The 27,809-nt window shown below is 41.7% G+C and overlaps 1 protein-coding gene across 1 annotated transcript in view; it reads right to left on the bottom strand.

The window, feature by feature from the left end:
• SHLD2 (shieldin complex subunit 2) overlaps nucleotides 1–27,809 on the bottom strand; it is a 75,055-nt gene that overhangs the window by 31,964 nt on the left and 15,282 nt on the right. The window contains exons 2-3 of the mRNA XM_065407681.1: nucleotides 8,743–8,893; nucleotides 1,465–4,129 (exon numbers count right to left, since the gene is read on the bottom strand). Of these exons, the coding sequence (XP_065263753.1) occupies nucleotides 1,465–3,037 (1,573 nt within the window). The 5' untranslated portion in view covers nucleotides 3,038–4,129; nucleotides 8,743–8,893. The remainder of the gene's footprint in view (nucleotides 1–1,464; nucleotides 4,130–8,742; nucleotides 8,894–27,809) is intronic.

The raw sequence follows: 27,809 nt of genomic DNA, 5'->3' as shown, positions 1-27,809 counted from the left end.
CTTAAAAATACTTTGGATGGAGTCTGACATAAGGGAAACAAAAAGAGGAAAGGGGCAGGGGGAGCTATCTTTACTTTCAGTTTTTCTATAACACATAATACCACAGTATCTAAGCAATAGTAAAAAAGTTAAAACTATACAACAAACAGAATTTAAACATTCAAAACTTTGACTGAAAAAGTCTCAACAAGCAAGAGATAATGCAGACTATCAATATTAGAAACAATTTTGTTGAAAAGTCGGGGGGGGGGGAGAAAAATCACAATTATTTCTCATGTTGAATTCTTAGAGGTTCAGATATCAGTCTTCGGTGCAGTATAAGAGCCTACATAAAAGTAGGGATAACCAGATAAAAATACCCCAGCATTAGTGTTTGTAGGATTTGATAATAGGAATAATTCTATATCACCTTCAAGGAATAAATGGTCAGATAATAAAACCCTACAGCAGTGAGGATTTTGTTCAGATCTTGAAAGATTCTGGATTACTTTCCGGTATAGAAACAGTTTAGGATTGTTATCACACCATATGAAATGGGACAGACTGGGTAGATATGACATCGTGCAATCTCTTTTAAATGTATTGTAGAGTTGATTGGATGGGAAAGATGACGGTTCTAAAGTTCCACATCCTCCTTCCTTTTTTTTGCTTTATTTTGACCAAATCCAGCCATATCTTAAGCAGATGTCGCTTCCCCTGGGTTGCATCTTCTTACACCAGGGATGAATTTGATCCCAAGTGTAACTAAAGAGTTCCAGGAGATAGCAAGTATAATAAGGAGTGGTCATCAATCTTAATTAACTTGTGCTGAGCTGGATGAACCAAACAGAGCATTTTATGCCAATGCTCTGCAACCTACAGTGGCTCCCCATCCACTGAATATCCAATTCAAGTTTCTAATATTGATGTACAAAGCCCTTAACGGCATAGGACAAAGCTGACAAGGATTGCTTCTCTATCTGGGATTTGCCACAACAGTTATAATCGTCTGGTACATGACTACCAGTGATAAAGAACTACAACAGAAGAAATCCAAATAAGGATCTCAAAAGCAGATTAAATGAAAATGCAAAACACTAAACACCTTGTTCCTTCTGGAGAGATCCCAATGTTTCTATGATGCCACAGTGATAGCTGCTTTATAAATGCTCATTGGCTAGATAGATTACATACACAGAATACACCTGACTTGACCTACTGCAATATCTCAAGGTCAATATATTGCTCTTCTACATGGTGCATGCTGGAAATCAAAGAATCAATATGTATTGTATAATAATGCAAAGTTCCCGCTCCCTAAAATCACAATTTGTTGCTTTTTAAGTGGCAGGATAATTTAGATAATTTTCAGTGAATAAACTAATGATTGCAAGTCTCTCTATATAAATTATTCTACATCAGATATAGAAAACGTTTTAAAAAGGTAAATTTTTAAAGAGCAAACATTAAAAATGGAGTTTTTACCTGTAAGTAGTACAATATCTCCAGGAAACACTGTAAGTGACCAAAATGCAGCAGCCCGCCACAACACAACCTTCCTCTCTATTTCTGACTGGTCAATAACTACAATAGTTGCTATGGGAACTTTAGAGGAAGCTTTTGGTCTTGACTTTATCTGTATTTCTTTGACATGACAAGGATGTACTACTGTGACCAAAACACTGTACTTCTGGCTCTTGCCGCAGCAGTTTTTAAGTAGCAATGGATTCTTCTGAAGTTTCCAAAACTTTGACAATCTCTCTTGATCCACTTTTGTTTCAGGACTGGTTGGAGACCAAACCAATTTAGCTCTCTTTGATGTCTGCTGAGTTTTAAGTGTAGAGTAAGAAATACTTAGGGCATCTTCAGATGTTCGGGCTCTTTTAGAAGAGCCCTTATTATAATTATCTAGTTGGGAGCACAATATTCCTGTGCTCAATGGTTCAATATGGATCTCATTCAGCAGTTGTTCATCAGCAACACTGACAAGTTCTTGAGAGTCCTCTGCATTTTCCTGAGAACTTGTTTCTCTTCTTGTAGACTCAAGACAGATAATGTTCCCAGCACTCTCCGAACTGAAAAGTTCAAGGGAGTTTGCAGACTCTTGTTGCTGGTCAGTCTCTGCCACATTAGTGCATGCTCCAACAACAAAATTAGTCTGGAAAGATTCATTTAAAACTACTTTATTTTCTCTATATTTTTTTCCTGCTTCTATTCCCTTTAGTTTCATGGCTTCTTTCTGCATTTTATTCTGTTCTTTAAAGTGCTTTTGTGCAAGAATGGCAACTTGACTTGATGTCATTATACTAAGAAATTCGGTGTCTGTTGATATCGCAAAGTCTGAACAATCACGCAGTGGTTTTTTTGTATTTGACGCCTTTGCTATTTTGGGAAAAAACATTTCCAGGTACTGACTAAGATGTTCATGATGGACACTATGATTGTCTGATGGAACGTCTTCTTTTCCCATAGACCTTAAATCTATGCTAATCTGTTTAGTACTGGAAACCAAATCAGAAATATCACAGCACTTATCTTCCAGATGGCTGACACCTTTTTCAGAGAGGTTTGGAAAACAGTCCTTTGAGGGTTTTGTACACTGTCCATCTGTTTTTGTAAATATACTAGGAAGCTGTTGATATTCAACTTGACTCATATTTTTGCATGTGTCTCTATCTCCAGATATTTGATAACCATAGGAAGTTACATCACCAGTCCTCTTCAATGTACTGCCATGAGTTTCCATCCCTTCAACTACAGGTACACATGATGTTAAATAATCTTCTGCCACTCCAAACCTTCCCATTTCAGAGTTCACAGAGAAATGATCTCTTGTGTGAACAGTTGGGTCTCTAGGGTCTGGTGCCTGATGTTCCACATGATCCATGCTTTTGCATTTTCCAGCAAAAAGATGGAAGGCATGTTTGTCAGATGAAAGGTGGAGTTCTTTCCATGTTTCAGTAGTGACTACCGAAAAACTCTGTTCCTCCGACACCTCCAGTGGGGTTGGAATGATGGGTGCTCCCAAAAAAATATGGATTTGTGGTTTTCCAGACATGCTTTTTGTATTTTTTTTTTTTGAGAAAATATAATTTTGTGCAATAAATACAAAATTTCAAATTTTAACATAAAATGCCACAAAACTTCATTAACTTATTTTCCTGGCAGTCATGTTAAATTTTCAAATAATTAATTCATACAGATAAATATTGTGTTTTATAAATTAACTGGCTAAAGCTATAAATACCACCATTTTAAATAGTCACAGATTCATAATATAGAGAAATTGGAACAAGTTAGTCTGCCCTACAGCTGTATATAGGACTACAATGATAATTAGGCTACATTTTTCATTTTGATACGTGTCACTATGAAACATATGTAAATTTGCAGTGCAAACAAAGAAAAACTGAACAGTCCTGAACCAATTCCCAGGAAGCTAAACCTCCTTTATTTCTGTGAAGATTCAAATATCATCATCATCAACTACTTAAAACAATTTAACATGAACTGGTTATTTACACTTTCATTTTATATTGGCAGAAATAAATACCTATATCAGAAATTTCTTACTGCATGATTACCAGTTGATTTCATGTTATGGGGGGAAGGGGGAATTCTCAAATAAATAATAAGTAATTAAAAGGGTTAAATCTGGTTTAAAAAATTACTTTCAAATTGAAAAACTTGCTACTTTAACATAAAAATGACATTGATTATATGACTATTTTATCAAAGCAGGTAATGTTATTGCAGAATTTCTAATACTTTTTCAATACACACTAAAAAAACCCACACTATATCTGAGTAATTGCTTCAGTAGCAGCTGTTATTCATGTAAGTAATGACACACTGCCTAGGAAGTTACTAGTCTCTTCTCCAAATTAATAACACTGTGTCCATCTTAAACAGTTTGTAAAAAAGGACTCTCAGATTTTTCATCTATGCTATGAGTCTTCAAATTGAACTGTATGTTGGAATAATACCCCAATCCTGATACTGTCCAAAGATAGCTGCCTAATATGGAATTTCAGGAAAGTGTAGACATCTGCTTATTTCTGTCTAAATGTTTTGGAAGTCATGGAACTGTGAATCCTGTTGAAGCCGCAAGCATAACATCACATGAAGGAAGTTCAGAAATTTGATCCAGCTGCAGATAAAAGAGAGGAAAACATTTAAACACTGCAATGAAAAAAAATGATATTTTTTCTTTATCAGTTTCATTTATTTAATATAGTCAGTTTCTTAATTGCCCATTAGGGGTCGCCAAACCCTATGACAAACTTCACATTCACAAAATTCATAAAAGGAAACAGAGAAAGGCCGTATAATAGTTCTGTGACACAGAGACTTGTGCTATTTCAGAAGCTGGAAAAAAATAGTATGTGATTATGTAGTTAAAGACTTTATTATAATGCATACACATAAAGAGGCTGAATTAAGGCTGCAAAGGCAACCTCGATTCTGGACTTCCCTAACTTTTTAGTGCTTGACTTTTCAACCTTAATAATGTTCTCTGATAGTAGTTTTTAATGTAACAGCATTCAAAAATAAAACAATGTAAAACTTTAGAGCCTACAAGTCCATTCAGTCCTACTTCTTGTTCAGCCAATCACTAAGACAAACAAGTTTTTTTACTTTTATGGGAGATAATTCTGCCCACTTATTTACGTCACCTAAAACTGAGAACAGGTGGGTTCTACTTGATAGTGATCCAAAGCAGTGCGGACCAACGCACCTTCATTTTCATCATCTGAGTCAGATGCCACCACAGAAGGTTGATTTTCTTTTTTGATGGTTTGGGTTCTGTAGTTCCGCATCAGAGTGTTGCTTTCTTAAGACTTCTGACAATATGTTCCAAACCTCGTCCCTCTCAGATATTGGAAGGCACTTCAGATTCTTAAACCTTGGATCGAGTGCTGCAGCTATCTTTAGAAATTGCATATTGGTACCTTCTTTGCGTTTTGTCAAATCTGCAGTGAAAGTGTTCTTAAATCTAACATATGCTGCGTCATCATCCGAGACTGCCATAACGTGAAATATATGGCAGAATGCGGGTAAAGCCATAGAGCAGGATACATACAATTCTCCCCCAAGGAGTTCAGTCACAAATTTAATTCTATCATTATTTTTTAATGATCGTTATCAGCATGGAAGCATGTCCTCTGGAACGGTGGTTGAAGGATGAAGGAACATACAAATATTTAGCATATCTGGCATGTAAATTCCTGGCAACACCAGCTATAACAGTACCACGTGAATGCCTGTTCTCACTTTCAGGTGGCATTGTAAATAAGAAGCGGGCAGCATTATCGCCTATAAATGTACAAACTTGTTTATCTTAGCAATTGGCTGAACAAGAAGTAGAACTGAGTGGACTTGTAGGCTCTAAAGTTTTACATTGTTTTGTTTTTGAGCGCGGTTATATAAAAATTAATTCTACATTTGTAAGTTGCACTTTCATGGTAGAGATTGCATTACAGTACTTGTATGAGGTGAATTGAAAAATACTATTTCTTTTATCTTTTTTACAGTGCAAATATTTGTAATAAAAATAATAGCATAAAGTGAGCACTGTACATTTTGTATTCTGTTTTGTAATTGAAATCAATATATTTGAAAATGTTGTAAAAAATCCAACAATATTTATAATAAATTTAAATTGGTATTCTATTATTGTTTAACAGTGTGATTCAAACTGTGATTAATTGTGACTAAATTTTTTAATCTAGTTAATTTGTTTTGCATTAATTGCTTCAGTTAACTGTGATCAATTGACACTATTAATTCTGTTCTTGTTCACAGAGTAACAGCTTCATTCTCTTTTTATGGTCCATGACTACTACCTCCCAGGTATTAGCCCATACATTTCTTTTCATTATTTTCACCTTTGTGTTGCAGGCTGTAGTTTTTCCTGTATACTTTTAATCCTCTTTAAAATATCGTAGCACACTCATGCCTCCCTTCTGCAGTACCTATCCTGTCAAAATGAAGACCAGCATCTTCTTTTATTATTTGTATTTCCAACACCATTTACTAGGGTGTGTTTCTGTTGACAAACGTTATTCCTTTCCCTTAGTATTAAAAGCACCAGCTTGCCAATGCCCCCAGTTCCTGACCCAAATAGCAGGCGTCCTGATGTATTAGCATCATATTGTACCAGCCAAGACACCAGGATGCAGAGATAAGCAGCCAGGGATTTTCAAACTGGGGGTCGCGACCCCTCAGGAGGTCGTGAGGTTATGTGGGGGGGGGAATCACGAGCTGTCAGCCTCCACCCTAAACCCCACTTTGCCTCCAGCATTTATAATGGTGTTAAATATATTAAAAAGTGTTTTTAATTTATAAGGGGGGGTGTCGCACTCAGAGGCTTGGTATGTGAAAGGGGTCACCAGTACAAAAGTTTGAAAATCACTGAGCTAGAGAGAGGTATCTGGACTTCCAGGAGGCTCTTGTTAGAATTCTACCTCCGAAATGAAAGGGAGATTGAAATGATTTTCCTGCTTCTAATAAGCTCTTTCCTTTGAACACTGCTAAATCATCCCTTACAAAAATGACTTATCCTTGGGTCTCATAAAAATACTTCTGAAGAGCAGATGCTTTGCCTTTGGACAAGGCCAGATTTCGCTGAATGTCAGACATTTTCCAGATACTTCCTTAAAGTAGGATATTCCAAGCCCCCCTATACATGGTCTTCCCTCCCACACTTCAAATTAGACATGTTGAAAATAGTATTTCCAGCCATTTCTTTTAGGATAAGTGTGTTTGCCAAATAGCAGTGCCTTCTTTCTCAGTTATGAAAAAGTGTTCTTGTCCAAACTGGAAAGCAAATGAAGCCTCTAGTCCCTCTACCGTATCTATCAGCTCATGCACCCCTAGGACACAGTATCTGGGGGAAAACATTCATGAGAATCTATAAAAACAGCTGTAGCACATCAGTGCCAAGGTGCCCATAGTGGAATTCACAGTATGCTCACTTTGAGATAGGAGATGGAGTCACTTAGGAATGTAGAATACCTCACACTTGCTGTAAACATTACAGTAATTTCCCCCTCTCTAAGTCTTCTTATGAAACCCTATAGCAGTGAGGATTTTGTTCAGATCTTGAAAGATTCTGGATTACTTTCCCACTTTCAGGTATAGAAACAGTTTAGGACTGTGATCACACCATAGGAAATGGGACGTGTGCAGCACGTGTACTCCCAATATAGATCCATGTGGCACCCCACTTGTTATTTTTCTCCTTGCTGACCCCAAATGTTTTGCACTTATCAGCTTCAGGTCACCTCACCAGCTTCTGACCCACTCAAAATCTGTGTCTTCTCTGCTGTACTTGCTTCCTTTATATATAAGTATGTCACCCAGTGTGGTGTGCAGTGACAAGTATGCTTTAAAAACCCAAAAGGATTAAGGCCCCACCTTATCTGCTTACTGAACCATATCTTAAAAAAAAAAAAAAAAAGCTACCAGGTTTGTCAGACACAATTTACACTTTAGAAAACCTTGCTGATTTCCATTTGATCATGTAATTTCTTCAAATGTTATGAGATCACTTTCCTTAGGAATATCTCTATCATCTTATCTACCACTGAGGTCAGATTTTCTGTTGACAATGTCCTAGCTCCTCTTTAGCCTCTTAAAGATTGAGTTATGTCTTTACTTCATTCAGTGCCCCCAAGGATGTCTTAAAATTATCTAATACTGGATGAACAATCTCTTTAGGCTTCCATTTCTAGGGTCCTTTCTAGTATTTAACCCATCTGGTCCTAGAATTTTCAGGGATTTAAGACCGTCATACTTTTTTTTTTTTTTTTTTTTTGGATGTGATAGTGAAATTATCATTTCCTGGAACTTTTATTTCCACTTAAGGTATCTTGGCTCTAGACACCCGTATGAAAAAAATTAAGAAGTAATTTAATTTTTCAGCTCTTGTATAGGCTATTCCTGTGTTATCAGCCCCCAAGATTCTTTTATTTTATTAATTACTTTATTGTCATAGGCAAGATGAATATTTTACAATAACACAAACTTTGAAAACTCTCAGAGAAAAGGACTTATATATCTAAATTGTCCTGCTGCAAAACAAACAATTAAAGGACAAGGCAAGATGGTGGGATCAAATATAATCAGAGGTGATTGGTGATGGAAAGGAAGCCTAACAAAATGTTTCCAAGGAAAGTCTGGGAGAAGGTTCAGATGCTTGTCACATGGGAAAAGGGAGGTTGTTCCAAGCATATGGGGCAGCCTGAAAAAAGACTTAGGGCTTGTCTACATGGAGAAATTTTCACGGAATAACTATTATTAGCTTATTCCAGAATAATTTTCTGATGTAGACAAGCTGTAAATTTGGCGTGAAAGAGACCAAGGAAACATTAAGGAAATAAAAAGGGATCTCAGTTATCTTGTGATTATAACCTAATCTTTGGATGCAGCATTAAGTAGGATGACTTCTAAATATAACAAATTTAATATCTTGTAGACTAGGATGAAAACAACCTTTAAATCCTTATGGGATCAAAGGCACAGACAGAAGGAAGGAAAGGCTGTGCTTCAAAAATGTATGTCCCTGAAGGGCAAAGTCTTTGAAATCTTTGTAAATTTTTGTATGTAGAAATATGTAAACATGTTCCTGTCCTATCTGTGGAAACTAGACTGTATATCTCTGAAAAGTTTGGTGAAAAGACTGTACTGTAGTTCCAATACTGTCATCTACCACAAGAGAAAAAGACTGAATGAAATGTGTATGAATCAAAGTTCTCTTACCTGTTTCACCCTCCTGCAAGGTAAGCTTCTAGGAAAAAGGAGGCCAGTGGATTGTCATTTTGAGATAGTGTCCACCGAACAATTGTGTGCCCACAGTGTGATTCAGTTCTTGGCAAATCTTGATGAGGACATCAGTGTGACAATCTGGTCTCTGGAGAGACGGGATTATTAGATCAGGTACTGTGCTAAGAGTGACTTGTTTACAAATCAACACTGCAAGACGTATCTCACCACATATTCATATCTGAAGGTAAACTGTCATTTAAAAATGTCACCAAAATGTAAAGTCATCATAGTTAAAATGAAAACCCAGCTGCTGTTTTCTGTAAATACTTTGTAGGGATTCACATGGCAGTCTAAAGCAGCTTCCTGCAGTGTTTAGCTGAGAAACAGAAAAATCATTTTAATTAAAGGGATAAATACATAATATTCAAGTATGAAAAAGAAATATATCTTAGAAATGTGGTGTTGTTTTACACTATTTCCAGCAGTGTGCTGAATACCACGTTTCATACATACTCTGTCTGCAAGATGATTGTGCTCAACAACAATGACACAGACTTGATCAATTAAGTGTACTGTTGAAGGAAAAACATTGGTGGAGAATTACAGTCAAACATATGCAGTTCTTTTATTTTGTAATTTTGTCTATGATTAAAAACATGGGAACTAGATTTGTTTTTAATTCCCAGGCACTACTATCTTTAGTTTCCATGAAAAATTGCTTCAACATATGAGAATAAAACTGCAAAAGGTAAAACTAAAGAAGCCCAAAGTTAGCTCTTTTCTGTTAATATATGAGAACATGAACTGTATTTATGGCCGTTTATCCCAGTATATATTGGTATTTTAGATTAGATGTAAAACTGAGGTCCTGGCAGACTTGTCTTTAAAGGTTCCATAGCATAGATTTTACCAAATTCTAACATAGGTAATTACACTCTACCTATCTAAATTTCCCCTGAAAATTCAACTGGATGAAACATTCTCTCTTGATTTTGCATAATGTTGTCTAAGGCCTGGTCTACACGGGGGGGGGGGGGGGGGAGGGAAATTGATCTAAGTTATGCAACTTCAGCTACGTGAATAACATAGCTGAAGTCGACGTACTCAGACCTACTCACCACGGTGTCTTCTCTTCGGTGAGTCGACTGCTGCCGCTCCCCCATCGACTCTGCCTGCGCCTCTCGCGGCGGTGGAGTACTGGAGTCGACGGGAGAGCACTCGGGGGTCCATTTATCGCGTCTAGAGTAGACACGATAAATTGACCCCTGCTGGATCGATCCGGTGGGTAGTGTAGACATACCCATAGAACTTTAGGGGGGAAAAGGAGACCTGGTTCTTGCCCCCTAAAAACTTACAATTTAAGTTTAGACATCATAAAATAAATTATAAAAATAAACATGGGGAAGGGAGGACGAGGTTTATAACAATATGATTATGTACTTTTTTGGTTTGTTGTGGGTTAAATAGCTCTATGTTTTGTTTTAATAATTGTGCTTGCTGTTCATAAGTGTGTATTTATAGGGTTTAGGATACATGAGATAAAAGTATACACATGGTAAAGGAAGTGGGGTATATCAGAGCACGGGAAAATGGAGGGAAGGAAAGACCGGTTGATATTGAAAGTTGCTTTAATTCCTCCCAGAGGATTTCAGAACTGGGAAAAGTGATAGTCATCTATATGTATGTCTGGGAAAAGTGAAAGTCATCTATGCGTGTCTCTGTACTTGTTCACACACATACAGACAGAGACCAATCTCTGCTTTGGGATCCACCTTGGTGAGAGGCACTATATAAATATGTGACTACAATATTTTCAAAGCCATTTTAACATGTTCTCTTCTTTAGACAACTGTTTTTGCATTAATGCCTCAGCTATTACATGATCTAGCAATATACACATGCCTTATATAAACAAAAAGGTATTAAATGGTGACTTGTTTACTGCAATACCAAAATACTGTCAAGCACAGAAAGATCTGCCAGCTGCAGATGGGGAAAAAAACTTGGAATGTTGGCAGGGTGTAATACCGTACAGGTACTGTACAGACCTGGGGGCACCTTGTGACATTACATTAATTACTTTCCCTGAAGTGGATTAAATGAGACTGCAATCTGATGATTTTTGTCAACTTTTAATATAGAAACAAAATGTTATTTGCATGAAGACGTCATTTACTCTAGCAAGTCATCTATTTTGAAACAATTTTTTTGGTACATGAAAATGTATTCAGAATAAATTTTGCATACATTCTGCATACAGCAATGTAAACATATAACATTGCTTTAAAGATGTCTGGTTCTTATTAATTGACAGAGCAGTTTTCAAAACATCAGAAATCTCCACTATGGGCTGGCAAACTCTCAGTTATGGAATGCTTTAGCAACTTCTCATTAAACGGTCATATTTCTTCTCCATTTCTTTTTCTCTCATCTTTGCTGATAAAGCAAAATATCTACATGTAAATTCAGGTATTCTCCTGTATGAAAGCATAACTTTTTAGCCTCAGGTTTCAGAGTAGTAGCCATGTTAGTCTGTAGCCGCAAAAAGAATAGGAGTACTTGTGGCACCTTAGAGACTAACAAATTTATTGTAGCATAAGCTTTCGTGTGCTACAGCTCACTTCATCGGATGCATGTAGTGGAAAACACAGAAGGAAGATATATATATATATATATACACACATACACACACACACACACACAGGGAACATGAAACAATGGGTGTTACCATACACATTATAAGGCGAGTGATCAGTTAAGGTGAACTGTTGTCAGCAGGAGAGAAAAATAACTGTTTGTAGTGGTAATGAAAATGGCCCATTTCCAGCACTTAACAAGGAGATATAAGGAACTGTAGGGGGGAGATAAGCATGGGAAAATAGTTTTACTTTGTGTAATGGCCCATCCACTCCCAGTCTTTATTCAAACCTAATTTAATGGTGTCCAATTTGCAAATTAATTCCAATTCAGCAGTCTCTCGTTGGAGTCTGTTTTTGAAGTTTTTTTGTTGTAATATTGCGACTTTTAGGTCTGTAATCGAGTGGCCAGGGAGGTTGAAGTGTTCTCCAACTGGTTTTTGAATGTTATAATTCTTGACGTCTGATTTGTGTCCATTTATTCTTTTGCGTAGAGACTGTCCGGTTTGGCCAATGTACAAGGCAGAGGGGCATTGCTGGCACATGATGGCATATATCACATTGGTAGATGTGCAGGTGAACGAGCCTCTGATAGTGTGGCTGATGTGATTAGGTCCTATGATGGTATCCCCTGAATAGATATGTGAACAGAGTTGGCAATGGGCTTTGTTGCAAGGATAGGTTCCTAGGTTAGTGTTTTTGGTGTGTGGTTGCTGGTGAGTATTTGCTTCAGGTTTGGGGGCTGTCTGTAAGCAAGGACTGGCCTGTCTCCCAAGATCTGTGAGAGTGATGGACTGTCCTTCAGGATAGGTTGTAGATCCTTGATGATGCGCTGGAGAGGTTTTAGTTGGGGGCTGTAGGTGATGGCTAGTGGTGTTCTGTTACTTTCTTTGTTGGGCCTGTCTTGTAGTAGGTGATTTCTGGGTACTCTTCTGGCTCTGTCAATCTGTTTCTTCACTTCAGCAGGTGGATACTGTAGTTGTAAGAACGCTTGATAGAGATCTTGTAGGTGTTTGTCTCGGAGGGGTTAGAGCAAATGCGATTGTATCGTAGAGCTTGGCTGTAGACAATGGATCAAGTGGTGTGGTCTGGATGAAAGCGGGAGGCATGTAGGTAAGTATAGCGGTCAGTAGGTTTCTGGTATAGGGCGGTGTTTATGTGGCCATCGTTTATTAGTACTGTAGTGTCCAGGAAGTGGATCTCTTGTGTGGACTGGTCCAGGCTGAGGTTGATGGTGGGGTGGAAATTGTTGAAATCATGATGGGTCCAGATGATGAAGACGTCATCAATGTAGCACAAGTAGAGTAGGGAGTTGATAGGCCATTACACAAAGTAAAACTATTTCCCCATGCTTACCTCCCCCCCTCCCACACAGTTCCTTATATCTCCTTGTCAAGTGCTGGAAATGGGCCATTTTCATTACCACTACAAACAGTTATTTTTCTCTCCTGCTGACAACAACTCACCTTAACTGATCACTCTCCTTATAATGTGTATGGTAACACCCATTGTTTCGGTGTGTGTGTGTGTGTGTGTGTTTGTTCCTTCTGTATTTTCCACTACATGCATCCGATGGGAAGTGAGCTGTAGCCCACGAAAGCTTATGCTACAATAAATTTGTTAGTCCTTAAGGTGCCACAAGTACTCCTATACTTTTTTTAGCCTCAATTTACACTAACATCTACCTCTATCCTTCATGATCCTTGTATCCTCACACTTTTTCTGCAGTAAATAAATTACATCACAAACACAGAATTAAGAAGGAGAGGTTACAGAAATTATTGTGCAAGGTAAAGAAATTAATTCCCCTCATTTCAAGCTTTCTGCACTGCGATTTTTCTTATGTTCTTTTGAACTTTGGAAAGTTAAGAGGAAGCATTATCAGCCTTTGGTCTACTCCCTAATTCATCTGGCGATGCCACAATAAAGCAATATGCTTTGGCAATACCCAAGTGATTTACTAGGTCAAATGCACTGAACTTTGACAACACTGAATAGCTCTTCATAATCAGTATTCATATGGAAAAATATGTAATATTTTAATGAGGTTCTGGAAAAATCTCTCTCTAAATCTGATGGCCCTTTAAAACAGCTCTCTTTGGTAGGTAGTTCTATCACTTATTTACTTCAGTAAGTCATTACTGGGGTGCTTTCTCTGTCTTTACATGTTTTGCACTCAAAGAAACAAGTCTGAAAAAAAGAAACAAATCAGAATTTCTTATTAAGACTGCAGACCTTTAAAATGATCAGAAAGCCACCTGAGTGCCTGCTGACATACCACGGTCACAGAACTAAGGCCTATTTACAACACGTTTGGTCATGCACCCATAGCTTAAAGAGTTAATCACACAAAGATAACAGGACTTGAAACTCAGAGATACTAGCTGAAACCTGAATGCCCACATCCATTACTCCTGTTAATGATTACACCATTTCTCAATTTGCAGAAGGGTGCTGTACTCAGAGACCAATGGAAACATAGCTTCTTATCTCTGAAGTGGTCAGAGTCTGATTGACGGGTCAATGATCTATTAAAACACAACTAGCTGCATCAGCAAGTTTTGCATTTGCAATGCACTGCAGCTAATCATATCAAATCTGGTAGAGCATATTAATAAGTTTTTCTCCAGCCCACACAATAAGACATTCTCATTTTAACACAACTCTTTTGAAGCCACTATGCCAATGTCATTTATTAGCATTTGAAAAAATGTGTGATCTGCCTAACACAATATTCAAGGCAGTTTTAAATATCTATAGTTTTAAACAGATAGATGCTAAACACCATTAAATGAATTTACAAGTCAATATCCATTACCCTAACTATGTGTCTCTGCATCCACTAAAGCTAGTACATTAATCATCACACATAAGACTGAAACCTTCAAAGGGGTCTGACTCAAGCTGAAATGTAATGCGAGTAAGGTGCCTTACTCCCTTTAAGTCTCTGAAAAAAAAAAAATCACAGCTCCAATATTGATTCAGAAGGATTATTTCCCTATTTAGAAAAAAAAATGACTACAATTCCACCTCATAGTTTCAATATATATCTATAACACAGAATGATATCCCTAGCCTCTGTTTGCCAGAAGCTGGGAATGGGCGACAGGGGATGATGGATCATTTGATGATTACCTGTTCTGTTCATTCCCTCTGGGGCACCTGGCATTGGCCACTGTCGGAAAACAGGATACTGGGCTAGATAGACCTTTGGTCTGACCCAGTGTGGTCACTCATATGTTCAATTGGTAAATAAAAAAAGTCTGGTGGAAATGTACCAAAGGAGATAATAGGAATAGATTCAAGTAGTGTATAAAGCTTAATTGTTCTCATTCAATAAATTTTGTGAAAATGCCAATATGTTATTGCACTTGAACCTTTGATTTGGTATTCTGTGACGGCAATAGGTAAGAGCCAGATTGTGAACCCCTTTACTCAGGATGACAGTTACTAACTTGCGTAGTTCCATTATATTTAAAAGGAGCTATGCAGATTGAGCCCAGCTGAGGATATGGCCCTGTATGTTTAGTGCCTTATTAATAAATGAGAATTTCCTCTGCGGTTGTAAAGGGTGGCAAGTGCTTTTATTTTTTGTTCATTTCACTATTACTTCCAGGCCTTTCCCATCTTCAGTTTAAACAAAGATAAGACCGAACTAAAGTTCCATTGGCCTTGCAGTGCAAAGTCTTCTTACTAATAATCTCGTTTATCTCACTTTCAAGTTCAGTTCAAAGTAGGGTTTAGAGTCTGTGGTGAAAAATAATCTGCCCTAGGTGGCTAACGAATAAAAGGTTGGTCAGGTAATGTGTCAGCTACAAGGAAAATCACAATGGGAACAAAGGGGTCAGAGATCACTATGGGATTTGTCTCAGTGGGATCAGGGCTAGGATTGCACTGGTACACAGGTGCATGACATATTGGCTCCTTTTTCATGTTCTCCAGAATCAAAGCTTTTTTAAAAAAAAATAAATCTCTAGCTGTTGTGACTGCTGAGATAGCCTCAAAAATGTGAAACAAGTGTAATCAATGCACTGACTTTTCCCTGCATTTGCAGCATGGGAAATGCTGAAAGATGTAATCTGCACAGACTGTCACATCTGCCCCATTCATTTCAATAAGCATTCAGATGCCAATGATAATCCTTTAAATATCAACATTGGTAACTGCTCATTAATTCAAATAAGAAAGGAGAGGAAGGATCATGTTATGAAGATCTACAGTGACCGCTGTGGCAAAGTACCTTCTTCTCCTCAGCAGGCTCAGTCCTTTTTAGCCTTAGAGACACAGGCTTGGGCAAAGCAAATCCTTGTAGGTAGCACAGGGTCTGGCTATTCCTTCCCTCAGTCAGTGTCTTGTTCTTGTTTATCTTCCCTTCTGGGGACAGAGTGCGGCCTTCCATGCAGGAAGGGTTCAGTGCCTTGCTGCTCCTAGCTTACTGGCAGCTTCCCTGCTTCTCTCACTCTCTCTCTCTCCCCCCCTCCTTCCACGCCGGGGAGGGTTTAAAAAGGTCCCAAGCAGTTGGAGCCAGCTGAACCTAATTAGTTCCCTGGTAACCCCTTGCCCAGCTGAACCTTATTTCCCCATGGTTCTCTCTCCTCAGTGGCTTGGGAGAGGCCTTTTTAACCCCCTGGGACTGATTACTACCCCCCCCCCCCCTTTGTAGCTGTTTGTCCTGGGTTTGCCACACCGCTCATGTTGGCACCACAAGTGAGGTAAGCTAGAGAGTGTATCACCACTTTTTGTCCCACCCAAATCAGTAAAAAGTCAAGCCCAGGAGCCCAGCAGGGACACTGAGCCCTCCCATGGAGAGACGTGCACAAGAATGCCAAAGGGGCATACAAATATCAGGAAGGGGAAGCCAGCTAAGATCATATACGTGATCATATTGAACATCTGCACAATATACCAGGTCATGTCTCATATGTGCAGCGCTTGGAAGAGAATCCAGTCCCACTACTAAGTGGGGGTCCAGAAAAATAAGATGATTTCGGATGGTCTGTTGGAGTAGCAGCCATAGTGAGAGATGGTAAGGAATAAAAAAAAAAGCTGTGCACACACAAGAGAACTGCATGACTTCTTTTTGTCATCCTCGTCCTCCTTTTTTCCTTATCCCAATGTCATGGCTTGTAACCACTACACAATGCCTCTCATCTAAACCTTAAATATAAGTCTTTGCACAGAGATTATGACCTTCACTACCTAGCAAAATCAGCTAACAGAGTTACTTCAGAGTAGCTATTCTCGAATACTGGACATGCCTTTATTCCAGTTATTCTGCTAACAAAGTGTAGTAATTATTCTAGAACAGAGTGTCCACACAAGGGACATTCTATGGGGACAACTACTGTGGAATAATTTATTCCGCGATAGCTATGCTATTCAATCTCCCCACTTAGACGATACCTATGTCTTTATTATTTTCCTGGGAGGCTCTTCTTATAGCAAGGATGAAATTGGCTCCATGTAAATAGTACTTACACTTTTCATTGAAATTCAAATCTACATTAATAATGAACAGGAAAGCCATTTATTTTTAACAATATTAAAATCCCCCTACCCCTCAAAATTATCTACTTAGTATCTCATTTTTGACCCAGACTGATAAAAGCAGATTGGTTACAGCTAATTTACAGTGGCATTAGAGAAGTATCAGGCCTATGTAGCCATAAAATAGTATATTTTACAACTCTGTATTCACCAAAGAAACACATTTTATATATGAAGAACTAGTTCAACATTGCCATAGAAGAACTTAATAGCACTCTTCCAGTATAAGCAGCAGGTTCAAGAGTTTAAACCAGAGCCAGCCAGTGCTGTCACTATGTGCCCAGAAGCTTTTACCCATTCTAAAACAGGGGTGGGCAAACTTTTTCCTGAGGGACACATCTGGGTATGGAAATTGTATGGTGGGCCATGAATGCTCATGAAATTTGGGGTTGGGGTATGGGAGGGGGTGAGGGCTCCAGCTGTGGGTGAGGGCTCTAGGGTGGGGCCAGAAATGAGGAGTTTAGGATGCGGGAGGGGGCTCCGCGGAGGCTGGGGCAGGGGGTTGAGATGCAGGAGGGGATGAGGGCTCTGGCTGGAGGTGCGGGGTCTGGGGTGGGGCCAGGGATGAGGGGTTTGGAGTGTAGGAGGGGGCTGCAGGTTGGGGGTAGAGCAGAGGGGTTCAGAGTATGGGAGGGGGCTCCGAGCTGAGGTAGGGGTTGGGGTGTGGGAGGGGGTACAGGCTCTGGGCTGGGGGTGCAGGTTCCAGGGTGAGGCCAGAAAGGAGAGGTTCAGAATGTGGGGGGGGGCTCCAGGCTTGGGCTGAGGGGTTTGGAGTGCGGGAGGGGGCTCTAGGCTGGGGGTTCGGGTGCAGGGGGGTTTGGGCTCCAGCTGGGGGTGTGGACTCTGGGCTAGGGCTGAGGATGAGGAGTTTGGGGTGCAGGAGGATGCTCTGGACTGGGACCAAAGGGTTCTGAGGGTGGGAGCAGATCAGGGCTGGGGCAGGAGGCTGGGGCACAGGAGGAGGTCAGGAGTGCAGGCTCTGGGCGGCGCTTATTTCAAGCAGCTCCCAGAAGCAGCGGCATGTCCCCCCTCCGGCTCCTACGCAGAGGAGCGGCCAGGCGGCTCTGCGCACTGCCCTGTCCACAGGCGCTGCCCCCTCCACTCCCGGAAGCAACGGCATGTCCTCCCTCTGGCTCCTAAGTGAAGGCACGACCAGGCGGCTCTGCACGCTGCCCTGTCCCCAGGTGCCACTGCTGCAGCTCCCATCGGCCGTGGATCCTGGCCAATGGGAACTGCGGGGGCGATGCTTGGGGTGAGGGCAGCGTACGGAGCCCCCTGGCTGCCCCATGCGTAGGAGCTGGAGGGAGGAACATACTGCTGCTTCCGGGAGCTGCACAAAGCCACGGCACATGCGTAGCAGGGGAAGCCCCTGACCCTGCTCCCCGGCAGGAGCTCAAGGTCTGGATTAAAATGTTTGATGGGCCGGATGCGGCCCGTGGACCAAAGTTCGCCCACCCCTGTTCTAAAAGAACAGTCAGTTCAGAAAATGGAGCCTAGAGTTTAAAGCTGACCTCACTGTGAGATACTCCTTTATTTCTTCTTCATAACTCCTTCATACAGTGATTTTACTATTACAATAGCTTACTGAATGGGAAGTAGTCCAATGGGACTACTCAGGTGCTTGAAGTTAAGCATGTAAGTGTCTGCAGGATCAGGACCAGGAGTTTCTCAATTTCTGATCTGCATTTTGTTTTCGCCTACAATGGGCTAATTGATTTTGACTAGTTATTCCCTCAAAATAGACAGCTTACATTTGGATATTTTCAGTTAGAGTTAACTATAATAGACATTCATTTTAAAGGCTATTTTATAGTAATAAGGCTGCAAGTTTTGAATATTCAAACATCTGAATATTCTTTCTATTCAAACAACTGAGATGCCTTCCTTTTGTCTTTAAAAATTAGAATAAAAGGAGAAGTTACTTTGCCATAGCTGAATAATGCCTTTGCTGATTCTTGTAGCATCACTTGCAGGATTTTTCCTTTTGAAAAGAAACAAACATTATTGATTTTTGTTTTGCAATACATACAGCACACACAATTAAAGAGACATGAGCATACAGCGACCATTACAAATAACAGAAGTTAAAAGTCCTTTAGAACAGTGACCTTTCAAAGAATGAGAGATAAAGGTTAAAAAGTCAGGTAAAACAACTGAGACACACAAAAAGGATGAAATATTCAAGTCTTTGACTGTGCTTTGGTATCAGGTCTTCAAGAAAAAAGTATCAAGGTACTCTTTTCTCACACACATCAAGTGCACATTATGACGAGACACACAATTTTCCAAAACCTCAGTTTTGAGGAAGGGAGTTTTGGTGTCCTTCAGAATAGGAGATGCATGATCTTTTAGCTTTCAGTAGTATGGATAGATATTAGTTCGGCAAACTAGTTAAGCTTTAACAGAAAACAAGTGACTGAGTAACTATCAAACATAGATGACTGCACCAAAGGTGCCTTTTTACATTTTATATGTAGTTTGCCCCACTTCTTTTCCCTCTTCTTCTACCTTTAAACTAAACTGTGTGCTCTAAGGCAGGGGTTCTCAAACTTTTTCTTTCTGAAACCCTCCTCAACATGTTATAAAAACTCTGTGGCCCATGTGTGCCACAACTGTTTTTTCTGCATACAAAAGCCAGAGCGGGCATTAGGGGTTAGCAAACAGGGCAATTGCCTGGGGCCCCGCATCACGGGGGGCCCCACGAATCTACATTGCTCAAGCTTCAACTTCAACCCCAGATGACGGGGCTCGGGGCTCCGGGCTTCAGACCATGCAGTGGGGCTTCGGCTTTCTGCTCTGGACCCCAGTGAGTCTAACACTGGCCCTGCTTGGAGGACCCCCTGAAGCCTGCTCGTGGCCCCCCAGAGGGCCCCGGACCCCTGGTTGAGAACCACTGCTCTAAGGCAGTGAAGCAAATGGTATTGAAACAAATGCACTTCATTTTGTTTTCACAATGGGTTGATTATATTTCTCTCTGCTAATGAAACAAGCTGCTTATCAACTTCCTGAATTGCAGACTGCTGACATCTTTGACCTGGTCCATACTTAAAAGTTTTACTGGCATAGCTATGAAAGTTGGGTGTTCGACAAAAATCACACCCCTATCTGACGCAGTTATCCCAGCAAAAGTCCTAGTGTAGTGGCAGTGATACTGTCAAAAATGTCGTTTTGCTAGCATAGCTTATTTTGTTTGGGAGAACTGATATAAGTTACACCAACAAAATATATCTTTTGCTGGTATAAGCTGTCTCCCCATTCGGAGGATTTGCTGGTATAGCTATACTGCCAAACCCTTTCTTGTGCAGACAAACCCTTTAACTGATCTCTTCCTCTTCGAGCAGTTTCTGAAAGGCCTCAGAATGGGCAGGGATTGTGTCCCTAGCCTCGGTTTTACCAGAAGCTGGGAAATGGGTGACAAGAGATGGATCACTTGATGATTACCTGTTCTGTTCATTCCCTCTGAAGCATTTGGCATTGGCCACTGTCGGAAGATAGGATACTGGGCTAGATGGACCTTTGGTCTGACCCAATATGGCCGTTCTTATGACCACAAAAGCCACGATAGATCACCATCATCTTCATAGGACAAAAGAGGTGTGAGCTAAGTCCCTCTCTAGCTGCCCACTCCAGAGGGAATACTCTTGGTCACTTGAGGATTACAGAACCCAGTGGCCTGAGCTCCAGATATCTACTCTTTGACCCTGGGCAGCCTATAAAAACCCTATACAAAAAAACCCTGATCTGTTATCTTACATTTGCCTCTAAGAGTGTGTCTTCACTACCCGCCGGATCGGCGGGTAGTAATCGATCTAGACGCGATAAATCGATCCCCGAACGCGCTCCCCGTCGACTCCGGAACTCCACCAGAGCGAGAGGCGGAAGCGGAGTCGACAGGGGAGCCGCGGCCATCGATCCTGCGCCATGAGGACCCAAGGTAAATTGATCTAAGATACGTCGACTTCAGCTATGCTATTCTCGTAGCTGAAGTTGCGTATCTTAGATCGACCCCCGCCCCCAGTATAGACCAGCCCTAAGAAACGGTCTCCTCCAATGTTCTGTACAGTTCCAAGCATAATGTCAAGAAATAATCTTGATGTTTGGAAATCCCTGATGCCTAGAAGCTATCAGTAGAACAAAAGCAACTTTTATGAAGATATACCAACTTTTACTTATTGGTTTAACTTGCTACAGTACTATGTGGATAAAATACATACATTTCAATTTTCTTTGCTCACAAAAAATCATAGTTTATAAAAAAAAGTCTCAAAGTGCATCAGTGACAAAATGGAAACCCATCTTTACATAAACTGTTTCCAATAAAGTAATTAAATCTATTAATAACCTAGTACAGTGGTTCTCAACCTTTCCAGACTACTGTACCTCTTTCAGGAGTCTGATTTGGCTTGTGTACCCCCAAGTTTCATCTCACTTAAAAACTACTTGCTTGCAAAATCAGACATAAAAATGCAAGTGTCACAGCCCAGTATTACTGAAAAATTGCTTATTTTCTCATTTTTACCATATAATTATAAACAGGGTGGATAAAAATCAATGATTTTTTGGAAAAAAAAATAAAATTGGATTTTTTAATTTAATTTGGATTTTTTTGATAAAATGCTTTTTGAGGAAAAACCTATCTAATGATAGTTTTAATTAAGATACATTATAGCTCAAAGATATCTCATCATAGAATACAGATTATAAATCTTAATTCTATAGTATGAGACAATATATTCATGTAATGTCTAAGAAAAGTTTGGAAATGAGTTCCAATATTCATGGATTAGGCACCCAATCTTATGAGGTTCCAGGGGCTTCTGTATAGATTATTTAGGTTAATGTTTCTATCTACCCAATGGGACTTGATATCTTCTAGACCAGACGTGGGCAAACTATGGCCCGCGGGCCACATCCAGCCCGTGGGACCGTCCTGCCCGGCCCCTGAGCCCCTAGCAGGGGAGCCTAGTCCCCGGCCCCTCCCCCGCTGTCCCTCCTCCCCCGCAGCCATACCGCCGCGCTTTGGCCGCCACTCCCGCTGGGCAGTGTGAGGAGCGCAGCTGGCTCTGGCCAGGTGTCGTGACTGCGAGCTCCTGCTGCTGGTAAGGGGGCGGGGAGCGGGAGGTTCCAGGGGGCAGTCAGGGAGGAGGGGGTGGTTGGATGGGGTGGAGGTTCTTGGGGGGCTGTCGGGATGGGGAACAGGGAGGGTTGGGAGTGGGAGTCCCAGGGGGCCTGTCAGGGGGGGCAAGGATGTGGATAGGGGTTGGGAGGGCAGTCAGGGGATGGGGAGCAATGAGGAAGTTGTATAAGGGGGTGGGATCCAAGGGGGCAGTTAGGGGTGGGGGGTCCTGGGAGTGGGTGGTCAGGGGATGACGAGCAGACGGCAGTTGGATGGGAGGTGGGAGTCCCGGGGGAGTTGTCAGGGGGCGGGGGTGGTCAGGGGACAAGGAGCAGGGGGGGTTGGATGGATTGGAGGTTCTGAGGGGGGCAGTCAGGGGGCAGGAAGTGGGAGGGGGCGGATAGGGGGTGGGGGCCAGGCTGTTTGGGGAGACACAGCCTTCCCTACCTGGCCCTGCATACAGTTGCGCAACCCCGATGTCGCCCTCGGGCCAAAAAGTTTGCCCACCCCTGTTCTAGACTGAGCACTATCAGAGATGCTTACTTTTGCAGTTCTCAAACTGTGGATTTGTCTCTCCAGAGATAACATGCTTGTTAACAGCAAAAATTTCCATCATCCAGAAACAACCATAGATAAGTTTGTGATAAGAACCAGCAGATTACAAAAAGAGGTAATTGATGAAAAAATTGCCCAGTTTGTTTATGCAACAAACTCTCCTTTCCGTATGATTGAGAACCCACTCTTCATTAACATGGTTCAGTCATTAAGACCAGGATACAGTCCACCCGACACAGCAGATGTTGCAGGCAAATTGCTGGATAAAGTGTCTGAAAGAGAAATTGAGCAGTGTGCAAAAGGTCTAGAGGGTAAAATTGCTAACCTGATCTTGATAGATGAAGCAACGTCCACAATGATCCTGTTGTATGTGCTGGTGTGACAACAGAAGAAGGGGATGTCTTCCTTACAGAAACAATTGATACATCAGGAAATGCACACACAGCAGAATACTTACAAGAAGTAGAAGTAAAAGCTATAACAAACTGAAAAAAAATTCAAAAAGTCTAGAATGCAGTTTGGTCACAGACAATGCTGCAAATGTATTCAAGATGAGAAGACATTATTTAGAAGAGAGTCCCAAGCTAATAACATACGGTTGCAGTGCTCATTTGATGCATCTCCTACCAAAGACTTCAGTGTTGCAGAAATAAAGACTAATGTTGAAATTGCAAAATACTTCCGTAACAACCACATTGTAGCAGCTGCTCTAAAAGTAATAGGAGAAACCAAGCTAACTCTCCCACAAGACGTGCGATGGAACTCAGTAGTGGACTGTTTTGAGCACTATATCAAGAACTGGCTGAATCTGATGACAGTTTGTGAACAAAATCGTGAAAAAAATGGCACAGCCAAAGTTCTCAACATTGGGCTTAAGAGAAATGTTGTACACATGCTGAGTACCCTGAAGCCTATTTCTGTAGCCTTGAACAAAATGCAGGGAAATAGCTGTTTTATTGCTGACGCTGTTGAAATTTGGAAGGCACTGAGTGAGATCTTAAAAAGAGAAATATGCAATGACAGAATTCAATTACAAGCATTGAAAAAACGAATGGGACAAGCACTATCTCCAGCTCATTTTCTTGCAAATATTTTCAATACTCGGTACCAGGGTCAAACCTTAACTGCTAAAAAAGAGGAGTTGGCTATGACATGGACATCCAGCAATCATCCCTCCATAATGCCAACTATAATAAACTTCAGAGCTAAGGGTGAACCATTCAATAAATATAGGTTTGCTGATGATGTTTTAAAGAAAGTCACACCAGTGAACTAGTGGAAGTCACTTAAGCATTTGGATTCAGAGTGTGTTGAAGTGATAATCTAACTTTTAACAGCAGTTGCTTCTTCTGCCGGTGTAGAAAGAATATTTTCTTCCTTTGGACTAATTCATTCCAAATTGAGAAATCGTTTGGGACCTGAAAAAGCAGGAAAGCTTGTTTTTCTTTTCCAGATTATGAACAAACAGGAAAACGAAGGCAAAGACGACCTAGTTAGCTGCAGAAGCCAATATTTTAAGTTTCTCATGTTGACCTGGCTGACATAGTCGATTTAGTTTTTTTTTTTTTTTAAATATTTCATTTAACTATTTTAGTTAAAAACAATTTTAACAAAAACAAGCCTGATTTTAAAAAACTTGAGTGTTTAACTAAATTCAAATGCTTGTTTTGTTAAAATATTGTATGTTTGCTGTTAAAGAAAAATCCAGAATACATAACGTTGTTGTTTTAGTTAAATAAAAATTTAAATGTCTGTCTGGTGATGTTCTCCTCCTAATACAGCATGGCAAGAAAATTCTCCAAATATTAATGATTAACCTGTTGAACTGGAGATATTTATGAAGTCATTGGGAGGTGAACGATCTGCTTCAATTACCTTTGGTAAATTAAATAACCAAATAATCTTTTGCTGATATAGCAGCAAAACTAATTTGAAAAGTTTTCAAAATAAATCACTTAAAAATGTATAGTGTGTACCTTCTAAAAATGAAACCTACATCTATCTTTGAGTTATGAAGAATATGTATTAAGATTATAACAACCAACAAGAATGCACTTTTATGTAGAAATCCATGATTAAATTGAGTCTTCCTGACTAGTGATTTAAATCATGATTTAAATCAATTTGATTTAAATCAAATCCACCCTGCTTCCTGACATACCATCAAAACTGTATCACTAACAATCTCCAAGCAGAATAGATCAATTACAGTGATTTCCAACAAAGATGCACTTAGGCCCCAATCTGCAAACACTTAAGCACATACGTAACTTTAACCATGAAATTAACCCCACTGAATTCGAGAAAGGGACAGAGCTGTTGATCGATTGGAAGTGATTAGTGTTTGCAGGATTAAGGTCTCAGGTATGATCCAGAAAAATAAATAAGAAACAATATGTGCCATGTAAATAAATGCTCAGATTCCTTTGGGGACAGCAGAAGGAGAGGGAGGGGAGAACAACAACATATGAGCATCTAAATAGAGCTACCATAAATCTTTTAGAGTAAATTCTGTTCTCAGTTACATCCATGCAAATTTATGGAAATCAGTGGATTTTCACAGATCTAAACGAGACCTTTAATCAAGCATTACACATATCATACTGTTTTACCAGAGCATGGTGTACTCTGAATTACAAAATGGAAGCAAGTCTTTTTTATTTTACTGTTTTACAAAGTAAAATTATATTTTTAAAATTAATTTGTGGTGTACTGTATTACCGTTTTAGAATTATAGATTATTTTTTATACAGAGAACAGCTACAGCCTGGTTAGTAGAAGCGCAAATTTTCACAGGACTGCTATGTTATTGTCCTACCCTGGATGAACCATTTCTGGGATGAGAGGTCTAATTCAATCCTTGGACTCAATGGTCTGTTTAATGCTTGGTCTCTCTGATGAAACTGCCAATCAATGCCAGTTGTGCTGGTGATTTTCAAAGGCATATCTTGTTCTCCAGGATCTGGACCTCAACCACCAAGACATTCCATACAGATCACTAAAAGCTGTAGCCTACTTTATATTATTAGAAAGTTTTGGAAGGCTTAACTCAGAATTCAATAACCAACATTTCTAAAAGTAAAAAATAAGTGGATTTTTTTAAATAGTTATGGAAACACAAATAGTGCAAGAAATGGGGATCTGACAGCAGCCTTCAACTACCTGAAAGGGGTTCCAAGGAGGATGGAGCTAGGCTGTTCTCAGTGATAGCAGACGACAGAACAAGGAGCAATGGTCTCAAGTTGCAGTGGGGGAGGTCTAGGTTGTATATTAGGGAAAACTATTTCACTAGGAGGGTGGTGAAGCACTGGAATGGGTTACCTAGGGAGGTAATGGAATCTCCATCCTTAGAGGTTTTTAAGGCCCAGCTTGACAAAGCCCTGGCTGGGATGATTTAGTTGGGGTTGGTCCTGCTTTGAGCAGGGGGTTCCAAGGAGGATGGAGCTAGGCTGTTCTCAGTGATAGCAGACGACAGAACAAGGAGCAATGGTCTCAAGTTGCAGTGGGGGAGGTCTAGGTTGTATATTAGGGAAAACTATTTCACTAGGAGGGTGGTGAAGCACTGGAATGGGTTACCTAGGGAGGTAATGGAATCTCCATCCTTAGAGGTTTTTAAGGCCCAGCTTGACAAAGCCCTGGCTGGGATGATTTAGTTGGGGTTGGTCCTGCTTTGAGCAGGGGGTTGGACTAGATGAACTCCTGAGGTCTCTTCCAACCCTAATATTTTATGATTCATTGTGTTCTGCAAAGACAGAGAGTTGACACAGTCTGTTTTCCTGCTTCACAAGTAGTTCCAATAAACACTGCAGAGGCAGCTCTCTGAGTCACTGGACCAGGGGGAAAATAGGGTTGCCGGGTGTCCAGTTTTCGACTGGAACACCCGGTCGAAAAGGGACCCTGGTGGCTCCAGTCAGCACTGCTGACCAGGTTGTTTAAAAGCTGGTTGCCGGCGCAGCGGGGCTAGCAGGCTCCCTACCTGGCTCTGCGCAGTTCCCAGAAGCGGCCAGCATGTCCTACTCCTAGGCAGAGGGATGGCCACGGGGGCAGGGCCGCCTTTAGCAAGAGCGGGGCCCGATTCCTGGGGGCGGGGCTTGCGGCAAGCCCCGCCCCCAGGAATCGAGCCGCACTCCGGCTGTGTTCGCCGGGCTTGGGTCCGGCCCAGAGTCCCTCGGGGGGGCCGAAGCCGGGGGGGCCGAAGCCGAAGCCGGGGGGGCCGAAGCCGCGGGGGCCGGGGGGGCCGAAGCCGAAGCCGCGGGGGCCGGGCCGGGAGGGCCGGGGGGGCCGAAGCCGCGGGGGCCGGGCCGGGCGGGCCGAAGCCGCGGGGGCCGGGCCGGGCGGGCCGAAGCCGAAGCCGCGGGGGCCGGGCCGGGGGGGCCGGGCGGGCCGAAGCCGAAGCCGGGGGGGCCGAAGCCGCGGGGGCTGGGCCGGGGGGGCCGGGCCGGGGGCCGGACCCGAAGCCCCGGCGCGCTCGGCCGGAACCAGGGCCGGACTAGGCCGTGCCTCCCCGGAGCCCTTCTCGCGCCCCCCGCCACCCCGGGTTACCTGTTGCTGCCTGCCCCTGCTTCTTTTCAGACTTCCCGCGAATCAGGGGCTGTGGAGGAGTAGGGGTAGGGGGCGGAGCGTTCAGGGGAGGGGAGGAGGGGGAAGTGAGCTGGGGGCGGGGTGGAGAGCTGGGGCGCGGGGCCCTCTTGGCGCGGGGCCCAATTCAGCTGAATCGGCTGAATCGGCCTAAAGCCGGCCCTGCACGGGGGCTCCGCCCCAGCTCAGAGCCCCTTCCCACACTCCAAACCCCATGACCCCAGCCCGGGGCCCTCTCCTGCACCCCAAGCCCCTCATCCCCGGCCCCGCCCCAGAGCCTGCACCTCAAACCCCTGCCCCAGTCCAGTGAAAATGAGCAAGTGAGCGAGGGTGGGGGAGTGCGAGCGATGGAGGGAGGGGGGATGGAGCCTCAGAGAAGGGGCAGAGCAAGGATGTTCAGTTTTCTGCTAATAGAAAGTTGGCAACCCTAGGAAAGGAAGAGTCTTCTTCTTGCACTGCATAATCTCTCTGGGTTGGTGTGTGCCTGTGCTGATACAGCTTGATTCAAAGCCCACTGAAGCCAGTGGAAAGACTCCCATTGACTCAGATGGGCACAGGATCAGGCCTGTGTACTCCAAAGAAAGCCCTCTCAAGTTCTACTCATCTGAAAGGTGGAAGTAAATATATTT

Source organism: Emys orbicularis, chromosome 7 (assembly GCF_028017835.1).
Source record: "Emys orbicularis isolate rEmyOrb1 chromosome 7, rEmyOrb1.hap1, whole genome shotgun sequence".
In the NCBI taxonomy this organism is placed as follows: Eukaryota; Metazoa; Chordata; order Testudines; family Emydidae; genus Emys; species Emys orbicularis.
This window is presented reverse-complemented; position numbering and strand designations above follow the sequence as displayed.